The sequence below is a fragment of the Alosa sapidissima genome, chromosome 5 (genome assembly GCF_018492685.1).
Source record: "Alosa sapidissima isolate fAloSap1 chromosome 5, fAloSap1.pri, whole genome shotgun sequence".
NCBI classification, from domain to species: Eukaryota; Metazoa; Chordata; class Actinopteri; order Clupeiformes; family Clupeidae; genus Alosa; species Alosa sapidissima.
Window position 1 is genome coordinate 20583610 of NC_055961.1, and position 13884 is coordinate 20597493.

The 13884-nt window shown below is 43.4% G+C and overlaps 1 protein-coding gene across 4 annotated transcripts in view; it reads right to left on the reverse strand.

Annotated features, from left to right (window-relative positions):
- The window catches only part of LOC121708785 (unconventional myosin-Ic-like), a 43383-nt gene that overhangs the window by 14417 nt on the left and 15082 nt on the right, over window positions 1-13884 (reverse strand). For all 4 annotated transcript variants that reach the window (XM_042091677.1, XM_042091673.1, XM_042091676.1 and 1 more), the window contains 19 exons: window positions 13872-13884; window positions 12491-12689; window positions 11098-11178; window positions 10741-10920; window positions 10446-10544; window positions 10093-10206; window positions 9676-9747; window positions 9271-9390; window positions 8581-8663; window positions 7809-7914; window positions 7154-7234; window positions 5629-5720; window positions 5320-5414; window positions 4737-4783; window positions 4385-4465; window positions 4126-4231; window positions 3216-3333; window positions 2158-2271; window positions 944-1020 (listed from right to left, as the gene is read on the reverse strand). The exon at window positions 13872-13884 is cut by the window's right edge and continues 103 nt beyond it. In XM_042091677.1, the coding sequence (XP_041947611.1) occupies window positions 944-1020; window positions 2158-2271; window positions 3216-3333; window positions 4126-4231; window positions 4385-4465; window positions 4737-4783; window positions 5320-5414; window positions 5629-5720; window positions 7154-7234; window positions 7809-7914; window positions 8581-8663; window positions 9271-9390; window positions 9676-9747; window positions 10093-10206; window positions 10446-10544; window positions 10741-10920; window positions 11098-11178; window positions 12491-12689; window positions 13872-13884 (1878 nt within the window). The remainder of the gene's footprint in view (window positions 1-943; window positions 1021-2157; window positions 2272-3215; window positions 3334-4125; window positions 4232-4384; window positions 4466-4736; window positions 4784-5319; window positions 5415-5628; window positions 5721-7153; window positions 7235-7808; window positions 7915-8580; window positions 8664-9270; window positions 9391-9675; window positions 9748-10092; window positions 10207-10445; window positions 10545-10740; window positions 10921-11097; window positions 11179-12490; window positions 12690-13871) is intronic.

Consider the following 13884-nt stretch of genomic DNA (forward strand, 5'->3'; position numbering starts at 1 on the left):
ATGGTACATGTTGCACCTTACTGTGGTAGATGAGGAGCGACATTTCATCTTTTCAAAATGCTAGGTGCCAATAAAGAGCTACTTGACTTGACTTGACTTGACTTGAGAAAATTCCCCGTGCCCCCATCAACACCCCCACTGCGTGGCGATCAGTGATGCATGTCACCCAGGTGCAATTACGTGTCTATTGGCTCTCAGCTTCTGGACACATCACCCAACAATCCTGAAGTCTATTATGCAAGACTCAGCACCGAATCAGCATTTTAATCAATAGTTTTATTCTAACAAATGTACATAATGTATGTTTGGAGAAGTCCCAAGGATAAGGACAATGATAAGTATAAAGTTCTTAGATACCGCAGTTTTCAATTTTGCATGTTTTTGTTTAGACCCCCTATCTACCACAGAACTGTAGAGAATATCTACACTGCCTGGGAGAATTACACAACAGATACTGTACTGTATATTATGTATATTATGTGGGGTGTTAGTAGCGTAGTAGTTAAGGAGCTGGGTTAGTGTACAGTGGCCTGAAAAGTTGTGGGTTCAATTCCTGGCTTCCACATTTGTGCTCTTGAGCACTTAACCCCAAGTTGCTCCAGGACAATGTAATCCCTTGTAATATAGTTGACGTAAGTGACTTTAGATAACAGTGTCTGCTAAATTAATAAATATAAATATTACATTGACCAGATATACACAGATAATTTGAAATGAGCACTTGACTAAAAAGGCCAACAGACCTCAGCACATTGTCCACTCAAGTGACACTGCTTGTTTACGACCCATGCTGACAACCATATCTAAAGATGACACACGACAATGGCGATTTACTCAACCCAACACAGTGTAATGCTCTCACTCGTCGTGCAAATGGAGAAATGAGATAGTAATGGAACTCATCATGCTCCTCACTCGTCTCTGCCATTTTCAGCTGACTCACCCAGGCTGGGTTTCCTGGCCTCCAGCGCATCCTCGGTGATGAAGAGTGTCTTTGGGAAACGGATGAAGATTTTGGACCTGCGGATGTAGATGGAAATTTGACAATGTGTATGGAGCCTTCATCAAGGCATATGGTTATTTATTTTTACAGGAATGTTTAATTGGCCAATTTAATGATTATAAGAATAATATGATGTATCTTATATTAGTTTGATTTAATAATTAGAATAATAATATGATGTATCTTATACTGACTTGCATTAACTGATCCACTGATTACGAACACTGTTGTAAATAAGGACTATAGTTTAGGATACCACAACACGTCAATATTGTGGGGTGTACATTATGTCTGTTCAACTGAAGGTGCACAAGACATTGACTATAAAACCAAAATGCTAATATGGCTAACACCACTCACTGTCATGATGTACTGAATAATGTACTGAAAAATTTACACAATGCATTCTGGCTGAAGTTAGGCTGTCAGATATTTTTGAAGATCTCATATTATATAGGCTAATTGCCTACTTTCAAATCTTTGCCCATGCCTGAATTCAGGCACAGTGCTTTTAATAGTTAGCCTTGATATCTAATGTGCTTTGATTTACGCTCTAGGGCTGTTGTGTAAAAAAAGCTTAGGCTACTGTGCCACCTGCCAAAAATCAATTTGTCATTATCAATGTCATATTTAAAGGAATGTTATTGACCATTCTTTTATAATGCTCTAACCGGTTACCATTTGGAGGAGAGGCCTTGGATGGAACACTGGAACGGGAATGTAAAAATGTGTACTGAACGAACAGAATGAGTATACTCTTTTGATCCCGTGAGGGAAATTTGGTCTCTGCATTTATCTTATCCGTGAATTAGTAAAACACACACAGCACACAGTGAACACACAGTGAGATGAAGCAAACACTAACCCGGAGCAGTGAGCTGCCTGCTACAGCAGCGCTCGGGGAGGAGTGAGGGGTTAGGTGCCTTGCTCAAGGGCACTTCAGCCGGGGGTGTGGGGATGGGAGAGCAGTGCTCAACCACTTCCCCCGCCCACATTTGTCCTATTGGTCGGGGATCAAACGGGCAACCCTCCGGTTTCAAGCCAGAAGCCCTAACCAATAGGCCACGGCTGCCCCAATACAATCGAATGAACCGAAATGGAAAATTGTATGTCCCTGACTTCTGCCTCTCTCACTGCTCCCTGAGCTCACTTACTTTCCCAGTTTGTACTCCTCTGGCTTGTAGCTCAGATGTTTGACCAGAGTCGCCACACCGTCAGCCAGATGCCCCTGCCAGCTTGGCCAGGTGTCCGGACAGAGGGACTTGTATCTGGAGGAACAGGTGACCAAGTGCAATATACCATGTGAGAAACAATAGATATGCCTGGGCAAGGTAAAGCAAAGACAATTCCATCTCATTACAGAAATACTGCATTGTGTATACTACTGAAATGTAGTTTTTATATAAAGTATGCAATTACAGTAAACAGAACCATAAATATACACACACGGAGACACACACACACACACACACACACACACACACACACACACACACACACACATACACACAAACATGCTCAGGAAGTTCCTTAAAATGTACAAAGAGTGTGAGAGCTCACGGGAGTTCTTATGTGTGGTTAAAGATGTTTCTCACTTCCTTCAAACTCTAACCTTTTTATGACTTCTTGCTTGTAACTATGCCTGTGTGTGTGTGTTTGAGAGTGTGAATATACAGTAAGTATATGCGATTTTGTGTGTGTGTGTGTGTGTAAGTGTATGTGCATGTGTATAAATGTGCATATGTGTGTGTGTGTGTGTGTGTGTGTGTGTGTGTGTGTAAGTGTATGTGCATGTGTATGAATGTGCACGTGTGTATGAGCATGCATGTTGTGTGTGTGTAAGTGTAAGTGTAAGTGTATTTGTGTACATATGTGTGTGTGTGTGTGTGTGTGTGTGTATTGGGATTATTACTGGTGTTTATGCCTTCTATACGTGTGTATGTGTGTGTGTGTGAGAGAGAGAGAGACTAGGTGTAAATGCATGAGCATGAGTATGAGTGTGTGTATGTGCGTGCGTGTGTGTGTGTGTGTGTGTGTGTGTGTGTGTGTGTGTGTGTGTGTGTGTGTGAGAGAAAATAGGTGTAAATGCATGAGCATGTGTGTGTGTGTGTGTGTGTGTGAGAGAGAGAGAATAGGTGTAAATGCATGAGCATGAGCATGTGTGTGTGTGTGTGTGTGTGTGTGTGTGTGTGTGTGTGTGTGTGTGTCTGACCTCTGTAGGAAAGCCTGGTAATGGCGTCGGTAAGCAAAGCCTGCTCTCCTGACCCTCAGACTCTCCATTAGACCCAGGTACTTCACCTGGTGACGCACCAGCGCCTCATCAAAACGACCTGCAGACCCAGCGAGAGAGACACAGAGAGACAGAAACAGAGGGACAGAGTGAGAGTAAAGGAAAGAGAGACAAACAGACCCAGAAACAGAGAGACACAGAGAGTGAAAGTAAAAGAAAGAGAGACAGACCCAGAAACAGAGGGACACAGAGAGTGAGAGTGAAAGAGAGACAGACCCAGAAACAGAGGGACACAGAGTGAGAGTGAAAGAGAGACAGACCCAGAAACAGAGGGACAGAGAGTGAGAGTGAAAGAGAGACAGACGCAGAAACAGAGGAACACAGAGATTGGGGGGTAAAAGAAAGAGAGACAGACCCAGAAACAGAGGGTGACAGAGAGTGAGAGTGAAAGAGAGACAGACGCAGAAACAGAGGAACACAGAGAGTGGGGGGTAAAAGAAAGAGAGACAGACCCAGAAACAGAGGGAGACAGAGAGTGAGAGTGAAAGAGAGACAGACGCAGAAACAGAGGAACACAGAGAGTGGGGGGTAAAAGAAAGAGAGACAGACCCAGAAACAGAGAGATGGGGAAAGCAAGACAGAGAGCAAGAGTGAAAGGGAGAGAGACAGACACAGAAAGAGAGAGACAGATAGATTGAGTGAAATACACACATGAACACACACACACACATCAATACATCTCTGACACTCCCTACACACATCACCCCAGACACACACACTGGAAACACACACACACACCTCGCACACTCACACCCACACACATACCTACACACACGCACACACACAGGCACACACACACACAAACACACACAGAGGGGGGTTGTGCAGTTACCTGGCTGTTTGCCATCGTTGGGTTTGATGCAGCGCATGTAGGAGGGCTCCTTTGACATAAGGATCTCCATCAGCTTCGCCAGACTGAGTTTGAACTGGGTAGCAGCCTGAGGAGAACACAGAGTTTGCTTGAGTAGGCCACTGTTGGTGTAGGAATGTTTGTGTGTGCGTGTGTGTGTGTATGTGTTCGGTTAGTGTGTGTGTGTACTGTATGTGTGTATGTGTGTGTGTGTGTGTGTGTGTGTGTGTGATGTTCATACCGTCTCAGGCCGTTTCTGATCAATCACCTCCTCTCGATGAAAGCACTGACTCATGATCGGGTTCTCTGACTGGCACATGACCTAGAGTCACAGAAAGTCATATCATTCACTTCAAGATCCCCCCCCCCCCCCCTCTCTCTCTCTCACACACACACACACACACACAAGCACATTTGCACATCCGGAGAGGGAGTTCCTCTAGAGTACTGCACAGTTGGGCAAATGTTATATATATATATATATATATATATATATTGTGTGTTGTGTGTGTGTGTGTGTGTGTGTGTGTGTGTGTGTGTCGCTAACAGAGAGCACTTAGATTCGTTAGTTATTTCACTTCCTTCAGACTCACCTCCTTGAGGTTTCTGTAAAGGAGATCGTTATTTTTGTCCAAAAACCCTGTGAGAGTCAGGAAAGAGAAAAACGGGAAGTTACACGGAGCGGAACTACACAGATTCCACACAGTCAAACACACACCGCGGCCAGATTTGGCCATTCATGTTGACGCAAACCGCTGTAATGGAAATGGAAATGCCAGTAATCACTTAGGAATTGATGTTCAGGAATTTCAAAAGTCTGATTAATTTAAAAAGGAAATAAAACTGAAAAGAAAGATGGAGAGGCAATATCTCTGTTAAACCACAGAGGGCTCAGTGGCGGGCGTTTCTTTTAAATATTGCATTATTTTGTGACTTCATGAATGGTTAATTAAATTTAATTGGTTACTAAGCCAAATATACATTTAAGAACAAACACAATAAACAGTTAAATAAATAGATACATACATTATGAATAAATGGATTAAATATAAAAGTTTAAATAAAAAGATCCATGAGTTCATCTAGTTAATTATCTTCTTGGTCTCGTATAAGTACAGTAAGCTTATAATTGAAGGCTTGTTCATTTGAAAAGGGTCATCTGCGAGAGGCTATTACCATTAACATTGTAGTTCACCTCTCCAGCATAGTGCAGTAGTCGGAATTCCTCCCTGCCAACTGCTTTGCGAGTCTTCCCATTGGCCAGCTTATGACTAAAGGACACAAAACAAACCAAAGTCTCTAGGTGTGTGTGTGTACTGTATGTGTGTGTGTGTGTAGGTACTGTGTATGTGTGTGTGTGTGTGTGTGTGCATGTGTGCGTGTGTGCGTGTGTGCGTGTGTGTGTGTGTGTTTATTTGCTTGTGTGTCTTTGTATATGTGTGTATGTGTTTAGGGTATACACAAATTTGGGTATGTTCAACTGACGTGACAAAATGTGCATGGCCTCCGAGGGTGTCCTCCATCTTTTCCAGAAAGGTGATGTCACTAGCATCTCCTGGCCTGAGGCACTCCTCGTCCTAAACGACACACACATATGTAAAGCACACCCTTCACACACCAGTCAGGCTAACAGAATGGTCAACAGTTACAGTTAAATCTTTGCTTGTCACACAGTTTTCTAAACATGTCTTTCAAACACCATAACCCCACACAAAATCTGCAAAACCTTACACTAATTTTCAGTGTTTGACTTTCAATGAGTTTTGAGTTTGAGTTTTTTAGTTCCTAAAACACATTTTGCAAAACACCACATACAATTTTCTACATAACATACAAAAACACAACCTCAAAATGCCACACTTATTCACCACATTACATTACTTTACTGAACACCATCCGATCATTGCCTTAGGCCTATGAATAGATATACTCTATATAGGTATAGACCCTTTAAATCCGGTTGAAATGTTCAGAACCAATGCAGATACTTTAAAATGAAAATTAATTACTGTGTATTTCAACTTCTCTCTGTGGATGACTTTCACTCTTGTATGGAAATATACATAGAAGCAGTGGTGTAGTCTACAGGACACACCACTTGACAATTAAAAAGCATCACCATCTCAGTATACCCACTTGAAATAGGCAAGGATATGTATTAACTTTTGGAGTTGATCACAGTATACCCACTACAGCAAACTGCTACATCAGAGTATACCCACTACAGCTAACTAGACTACGTCACCACTGCATAGAAGCCCATGAAAGACAGAAGAGCTTTAGGTTTTGAGCAACGGTGTGTACATGTAGGGTGTATCCAAAATGGCATATTATGACAACAATGTTTATAATGTGAGGCAAATGATGCTTTAGAGATTTATGACATTTTGAATGTTGTGTGTCATTTTGCTGGAGATTTTAGGCCTTTTGCATTTTGTGTCAGCAGTTGTGGGTTTTGTGTGTAGAGTTTTGAAAATGTGTGTAAAGATGGTAACACCATCCAATTAGAATTAAAAAGATCATTCAAAAGGATTAATTGTAAAGTATGTTTTTTACTATATTTGGAAGTAATTTGTGTATTGTCATCCTTGGATTAGTAGATAGAGTAGTTCATATTTTCATGTTATCTTTATTGGTAATGCTTCATCATATGTTTTAAATGTACTATATAGTGATTTTTGTACTGAAGCTTGACTTATGTCACAAATCAAACTAAAATCGTAATATCCAGAAAAATTGCAATTATATATTTTTCCCAAAACGTTCCCAACCCTGCATTCAAACCAGATGAAAACAGGCAGGAGGACCAAGCCTGGTCATAACTTTATGCCTTTGTTGTTGCAGTAATATTATTAGTCAGTAGGTGGAGATAGATACTCCATAAAAACATGCAACAGAGGGCATGCATGCACACCAGCAACATGTACTTTTTCACTATGCAAACCTTTCACTGTGGAATGGACTCCTAACTCTTAGCATGGCGCTTAATGAGATGAAAAGTTCTACTCACCAGAATAGCGATGATGCCTCTGTGCTTCTCCTCCACCAGGTCGCATATGATCTTATTGTCAAAGTAATTCACAGGCTCCCACTGGGTCAGAGAAACATGGGAAAAATGTTGGCTTTAATAGCACTGTTATCTATTTATTTATTTATTTGTTTGCTTGTTTCTTTGTTTGTTATAACAGTTTAATGGTATTTTTTTGTCCATTTATTTGCTTGTTTTTACAGAACATGATGTATTCATAAGCATTCAATACAAATCAAGTGACCACATCCCTTTCTTCCACTGGCCCAGCCTCCCACACTACAGCCCAACCCCAGTCCCCAACCCCCTGACCCAATCCCAACCACCTGACCCAATCCCAACCCCCTGACCCAACCCCAACCCCCTAACCCAGCCCCAACCCCCTAACCCAACCCTAACCCCCTAACCCAACCCCAGTCCCCAGCACTCTTCCTGGACAATAGCTGGCATTTCAGTCATGTAAATCTGATCAGCCATTTTCTGTTTTCTCATCTGTCTCCATCCCCTATGTACTCTTCCATCTTTCCTTTCTTTACTGTTGTGCTCTTTCTCTCCATTTCCCCTTCTCTACTCATCTCTTCTCTGCCCCTCTCTATCTCTCCCCCTCTCTCTCTCTCTCTCTCTCTCTCTCGCTCACCGCGATCCCCTCGGCTTCATACTCCTCCTGTTCGCTCTTCAGTGTGAGCTCGATGAGCAGCTGCTGCAGTTTCTCATTGCAGTAGTTTATGCAGAACTGCTCAAAGCTGCAGAGAGAGACAGAGAATAGAGGTAAAAAAAGAAAGAGAGAAAGAAGAAAGAGGGAGAAGGTTACCAAGAACAACTAAATATAAATATATACGGACCAGTGAAGTAATTGTCATCTTAAATAATTGTGTATTGTTTTGTTGTCAAACAAACTACAGCTATGTCAATCTCAGTGGAAAAAGTAAAATATCAAACCCACGTGATCAGAATAGCAAAACTTCAGGTATTGTTAGACTAAGGGCTGAGCTACACCAGGCACGTAACTAAAGCGTTCCGCTCGCGTTGCGTCTGCTGCAACAATTTCCACTATAATCAATGGAAGTAGCTACACCAGACGTGATAGCGGCGCGTACGTTCGAAAAAAAATAGATTATTCATCTAAAATGGATTTTACGCGTCACGAACGGAACGCTTCAGTTATGCGCCTGGTGTAGCTTCGCTGTAAGAGGATAATGAGTGAAGGGTTGCTAGACTGGCATCTAATTGGCGCTCTCATAGCCACTTGCATTTCTTGTGTCTAGTAACACATGGGTTGCTCTGCACCCATAGCATAATAAAGTGACACCTAGTGGACCAGTTAAGCACTCACAAAATGAGACCAAATGACTCCTACAAAGAGGAAGCACCAACAAGGGCTGTGGAAAGAGTGGGCTTGTTTTACAGACCTGTTGATCTGAAAGACCTCAAATCCATAGATGTCAAGCAGTCCAATCACAGAGGAGCACTTTCCAGAGTAATATATATTATCCTGAAAAAAAAAAGAAACTCAACTAATTACATGTCTACGTGGACTACATCCTTTCCATTTATTATGGTATGCTATGAACGAACAAGGGAAAAAGACAAATCAGGTAACTATTTCCTGTAAGTTATTTTATAACAGTAGGCAATCAGCATCAAATTTGATTAGATCTGAAAGCATGCTGAGGACAGGTGCATTGGTGTCAATGTCAACCTAGTCATGGCCACCAGGTGGCATCAGAGCTTATACAGAGTTCTTGGCCAAGCAGTCAGTATGTAATCAGATCAGGGTGGATTTCCCTTCTCTTGGAGGGCGACAGTCCCACAGGATTTTGTCATTGTCGTAATACATACCCAATGGTGGAGTTGATTAATCTCTCTCTCTCTGTTTCTCTCTCATAAGTGCATGTGTGTGTGTGTGTGTGTGTGTGTGTGTGTGTGTGTGTGTGTGTGTGTGTTTGAGAGAGAAAAAGAGATAAGAGAGAAAGAGTGTGTGTGTGTGTGTGCGTGCGTGCATGTGTGAAAAGCAATATTTACAATCAACATATTAAGCTCTAGGCATCAGCAATCACACCGGTCTAACCACAAAGAAACTATATAGTGTGTCTGTGTACCTTGAAAGCCAGTGATTGGTTGATTTTTGCCACCAGCCAGGTAAAGGTGCGTCCATATACCGCTTTGGCCAAGGCATCACGAGATGACATTGCCTGCTCTAGGTTCAGTGGGCTAACCATCTGAAAGATACACACACACAAACAAACACACACACACACACACACACACACACATACACACACACACACACACACACACACACACACACACATATCAGTATCAACTCAATGCATAAACAGCCTGAGGATACTCAATGACTTTGTTGCCTAGAAACCCAAACAGAGAATCTGAGAATTCTTGGGCGATGACTGTTGTGTCATGTGGATGTGTGACAACTCTAGAGTGTCATGGGTCTGAGGCCTTGGTCCAGTGTACAGTGTGGTGTGGAGTAAATGCTAGGTTACCTCTTCTCCTTTAGCAGTGATTTTCCTGTGGGTAAGGGCTTGACTCAGTGCTGACCCATTCACTCCTAACAGCTGTCAAAACAAGAACAGGACATATCATTTGGAGTGTGTGTGTGTGTGTGTGTGTGTGTGTGTGTGTGTGTGTGTGTGTGTGTCAAAGAAAGAGTAGCTTGCAAAGGAAAAGGAAAAACCTGAACTGAGGAGACACAGGATCAAAGGAAGGTTGAGTGTGGTTGTGTTTGGGCACACATGCAGCAAAGACTTTTCTCTTTAAACATCTAACATCTCTAAACATCTTTGTTTCTCTTGAAACTCTCACTGCTAACGCACATGAACTTAGGAACACATGTTATTCCTCTCGATTCGTGGAAGGGCCTTTCCGCTCATGTGATGCCCCAACCCCGACAGGTGACTCACCTTAGACAGGTACCTGAGCTGTGTCTCCGTGGTGATATGTGTCTCCCCATCTTCATCTTCGCCAAACTGAGTATTTCCCAGGTGAAGAACGCTGGCCACAATATCCAGCAGTTTCTACGGACACACAAAAGAGGTTCAGTTTATCTGTCCAAATTAGTATTTGATTATGTTTGTGTGTGTTTATGTGTGTGTTTATGTGTGTAAATTTAACTGAATGGGTGGTATGTGTATTAAAGAGAAAGAGAGTGGAGAGTTGGAAGAAATAGTAAGAGAGAGAGAGAGAGAGAGAGAGAGAGAGAGGTTGTGTGTCTGCATGACTTGTGTACTTGTGGCCATCCATGTATTTGTTTTACCTCCACCTCTGCTTCATTAAAGCCAATAATGGTCAGGGCTTTAGTCACTGTTCTCCAGTCATTCCGGTCATTGATGGAACTCACTCTAGGACAACTTCCCTAAAATGGGAAAGGGAGTATGTTGAGGAAAATACTCAAAACATATAAATATACATCAGAATTTCATCACACCAGTATGCAAACACAAAGAGATGCCCTTTTACACACACACACACACACACACACACACACACACACACACACACACACACACACATACACGCACACACACAGGTAAACACAGACACACACACACCTTCACCAGGTAGTGGTAGTGCTGGGGGTTCCTGTCTAGCCCCCGTCTCTTGAGCACATCCTCCTCTCCTCCCTCGAGGAGCTGGTAGAACACGTGGAAGTTCCTCTCGCCGTGATTCTGGTGCACCACGCGGGACTTCTCCAGCAGGTAGTTCAGGATGTGCCCGCCGATAGGACAACCCTAATCATGGTGGACAGAATGCAACGAGAGACTCAGAATGGAACTCACAGCAGACAGAACTACTTCACAAAGAGAGGGAGATCTTTTACATGACTGCAACCTTTTCATTGGTGCAGTGGTTCTCCTTTCAAGAGATCCACACGGAGGGCCTAGTGTCAGGCATATAACCACACGTACCTTGAAATCAAACTGGATATCCATGTACTTTCCAAACCGGCTCGAGTTGTCATTGCGAAGAGTCTTGGCATTCCCAAAAGCCTGCGAATACAAACCCAAAATAGAGTGGCTGGAGGATGGATGTTTCGAAGGGGCAATGAAAAACAAAACAGACACAGCTTAAACAGCGAAATGACAAAGTGAGACACGAAGCGCTTACATCCTGCCCTCTGGTCTGTGATGACACAGAATGGCAACAAAGAGGACGACAGGCTCTATTGCCAGAGAATTAATGGAGTCGATGTTTACCTCTCTCCGACATAAGCTGACGTTAACTCTGACCAGAGCACTCATCACGTAGAAACGAAGAGCACTCATAAAACTCCAAATACACTCCTATACCAACCGCAAGGAGGACCAACTTAATAGTGCGCAACTGCAGTGTGTCTGGGTGTCTTTTATTATAGTGCTCTGTGACATATTCCTTTGTTACTACCGTATTAATTATTACTTATTATACGGCTCTTCACAATGCAGGTAGAACGCTCCATTGACTTGAATGGGATTTCCCAAAGTTCTACCGGTCATTATTTTCGCCTGAGGACCTCTAAATATTGGCCGCTGTCAATGGGAACGGATCTCATTCAAAAGTGAAGGCAGACGGTTGATCAGCTGTGTTCTAAAGAATGTTTGATTCAAACTATTTGTTTCTCAGCAAAAGCCACAACGAAACGGTAATAAATAAATGTAAAGAGACATATTGTGGAGTTTATTTTTTCGTTTAGGCAAGTAGCCGTATAATAATCGGGATAATGTATAGAACGCCGGTCATTATTGGGAAAATAAGTCCAACAAACAGCTAAAGGTGTCAGGCAGCTACAGTGCTACACTCTGGTGGCATGTTCATGAGCCTGTGTGTTCATGCCTCCAGAGTGTAGCACTTTAGCTAACTGACTGCCCTAGCTGTCGGCTGCAGCAACTCGAGCTAGGAAGAACACCGTCCACACTGGCCAACGATAAGGAAAGTCTCTCCTCATGTTGATGAATGTGAAGGCTAAAATCTGATAGATTTTAACTGGCTGTCAGCCTTTTATCGCTCTCAAAATTGCTCTGAAAGTGATCCCCAACGATATCGCTGCTCATGTCATTATCGTTTTAGTTTATGTGTGTCATTCACATTAGCTAGAACGATACTTTTTTGTTATTATTATTATAGTTATTGTTCTTGGTGTGAACGGCCCTTTAGGACTGTGCTTTATAATCTCAGCCTAAAGCTAGGTAATAAATGGATGCCACTGCCCCAGACACAAATTTAGTGAATATGGATTAAATTCAACTGTGATATGTGTGTGAGACTCCTATTGCAGATGGGGTAGGATGGGGTGGGGTATTTAGTGTGGGGTGGGTGGAGTACCTCCAGCACAGGGTTGGACTGGAGCAGCCTCTCACGGATGGAGGCGTTGTTCTCGCGCGCGGGGCACATGGTGGTGTAGTACAGCAGGATCTTCTTGGAGGCCTCCGTCTTGCCGGCGCCGCTCTCCCCCGAGATCAGGATGCACTGGTCCCGCCGCTCCGTGCGAAGCGCCCGGTATGAGTTATCCGCAAGGGCAAAACTAAGAGGACAGGGAGGGAGGGAGGGGACACATTTAATGCAGCACCAAGGGAAAAGGGGGGGGGGGGGGGGGGGGTTCAGTGATGCACAGCAGAACAAAAAAAAGGAGATATCATTTGATCATTGTTTTTGTATTTGCATGACAGATTATGACTGCCATGTTACTGCTGTCTTGTATTTGTTTCAACATCTCAACAGACATGAGGGTGGAAAACAATAATGAAATAGATCTATTTCCACTGTGACCCCTTCTCTAGTAGTGGGAGTACAGCACTCTGATCCAGAGCAAAGAGCCCAGGAGGAGGGCTAGAGGCAGGGGAGGGTTGGAGGCAGGGAAGGGCTGGAGGTAGGGAGGGCTAAAGGCACGGAAGGCTGGGTAAGTAAGAGCTTGGGTCAGGAAGCTTAGCGCCGGGAGAGGCCGGGAACGGGGTGTTCCCACTCCCCTGTCTCCGGGATCTCCAGGAAAGCTGACTCACGGCCAGAGAATGGGCGGAATGCACTGTGGGATTCCCACACAGGGAAACACATGGCCTGCTAAGGACTCACATGGAAAGCAGAGGCCTCTGCAAACACACACAGATACTGTACAGGACAATACACACAACACACACAGAGAGATACAGCACAGCACAACACACAAAACAGGCACAGGCAACCAGCTGTACACACACAGACACACAGATACAATACAGGACAATAAACACAACACACACAGGCATACAACGCACCTGTAAACACAAACACACACACACACAGACACACACACACACACACACACATGCCTGATATACCACCACATGAACACATACATTGCCATGCAAACCCTCCTTAAGCAGATATTAACACAGAACACAGAACACACTCTATGCATTCGTTGAGCATGCACATACTGTAGTTTTACATTCGCATACATCCATATACGCCACAGACTCACAGTGGGGCTACATATGAGAGGGCTGCACACATTTAAAAAAAATCTTCTTCTACAGTACATCTCCTAAAACTACGCATCAGTTATGCTCCCGGTGTAGCCTGGCTGTCACAATTAAGCTAATTAGGTTAGAAAACACACCAGTCAAACACAGGCAGACAGGTTAAGGTCCAGTGCTGTTGGTTGTCTGCGTGTGTGTGTGTGTGTGTGTGTGTGTGTGTGTGTGTGTGTGTGTGTCAGGGCCTGACTCACATGTGAGGGGAGA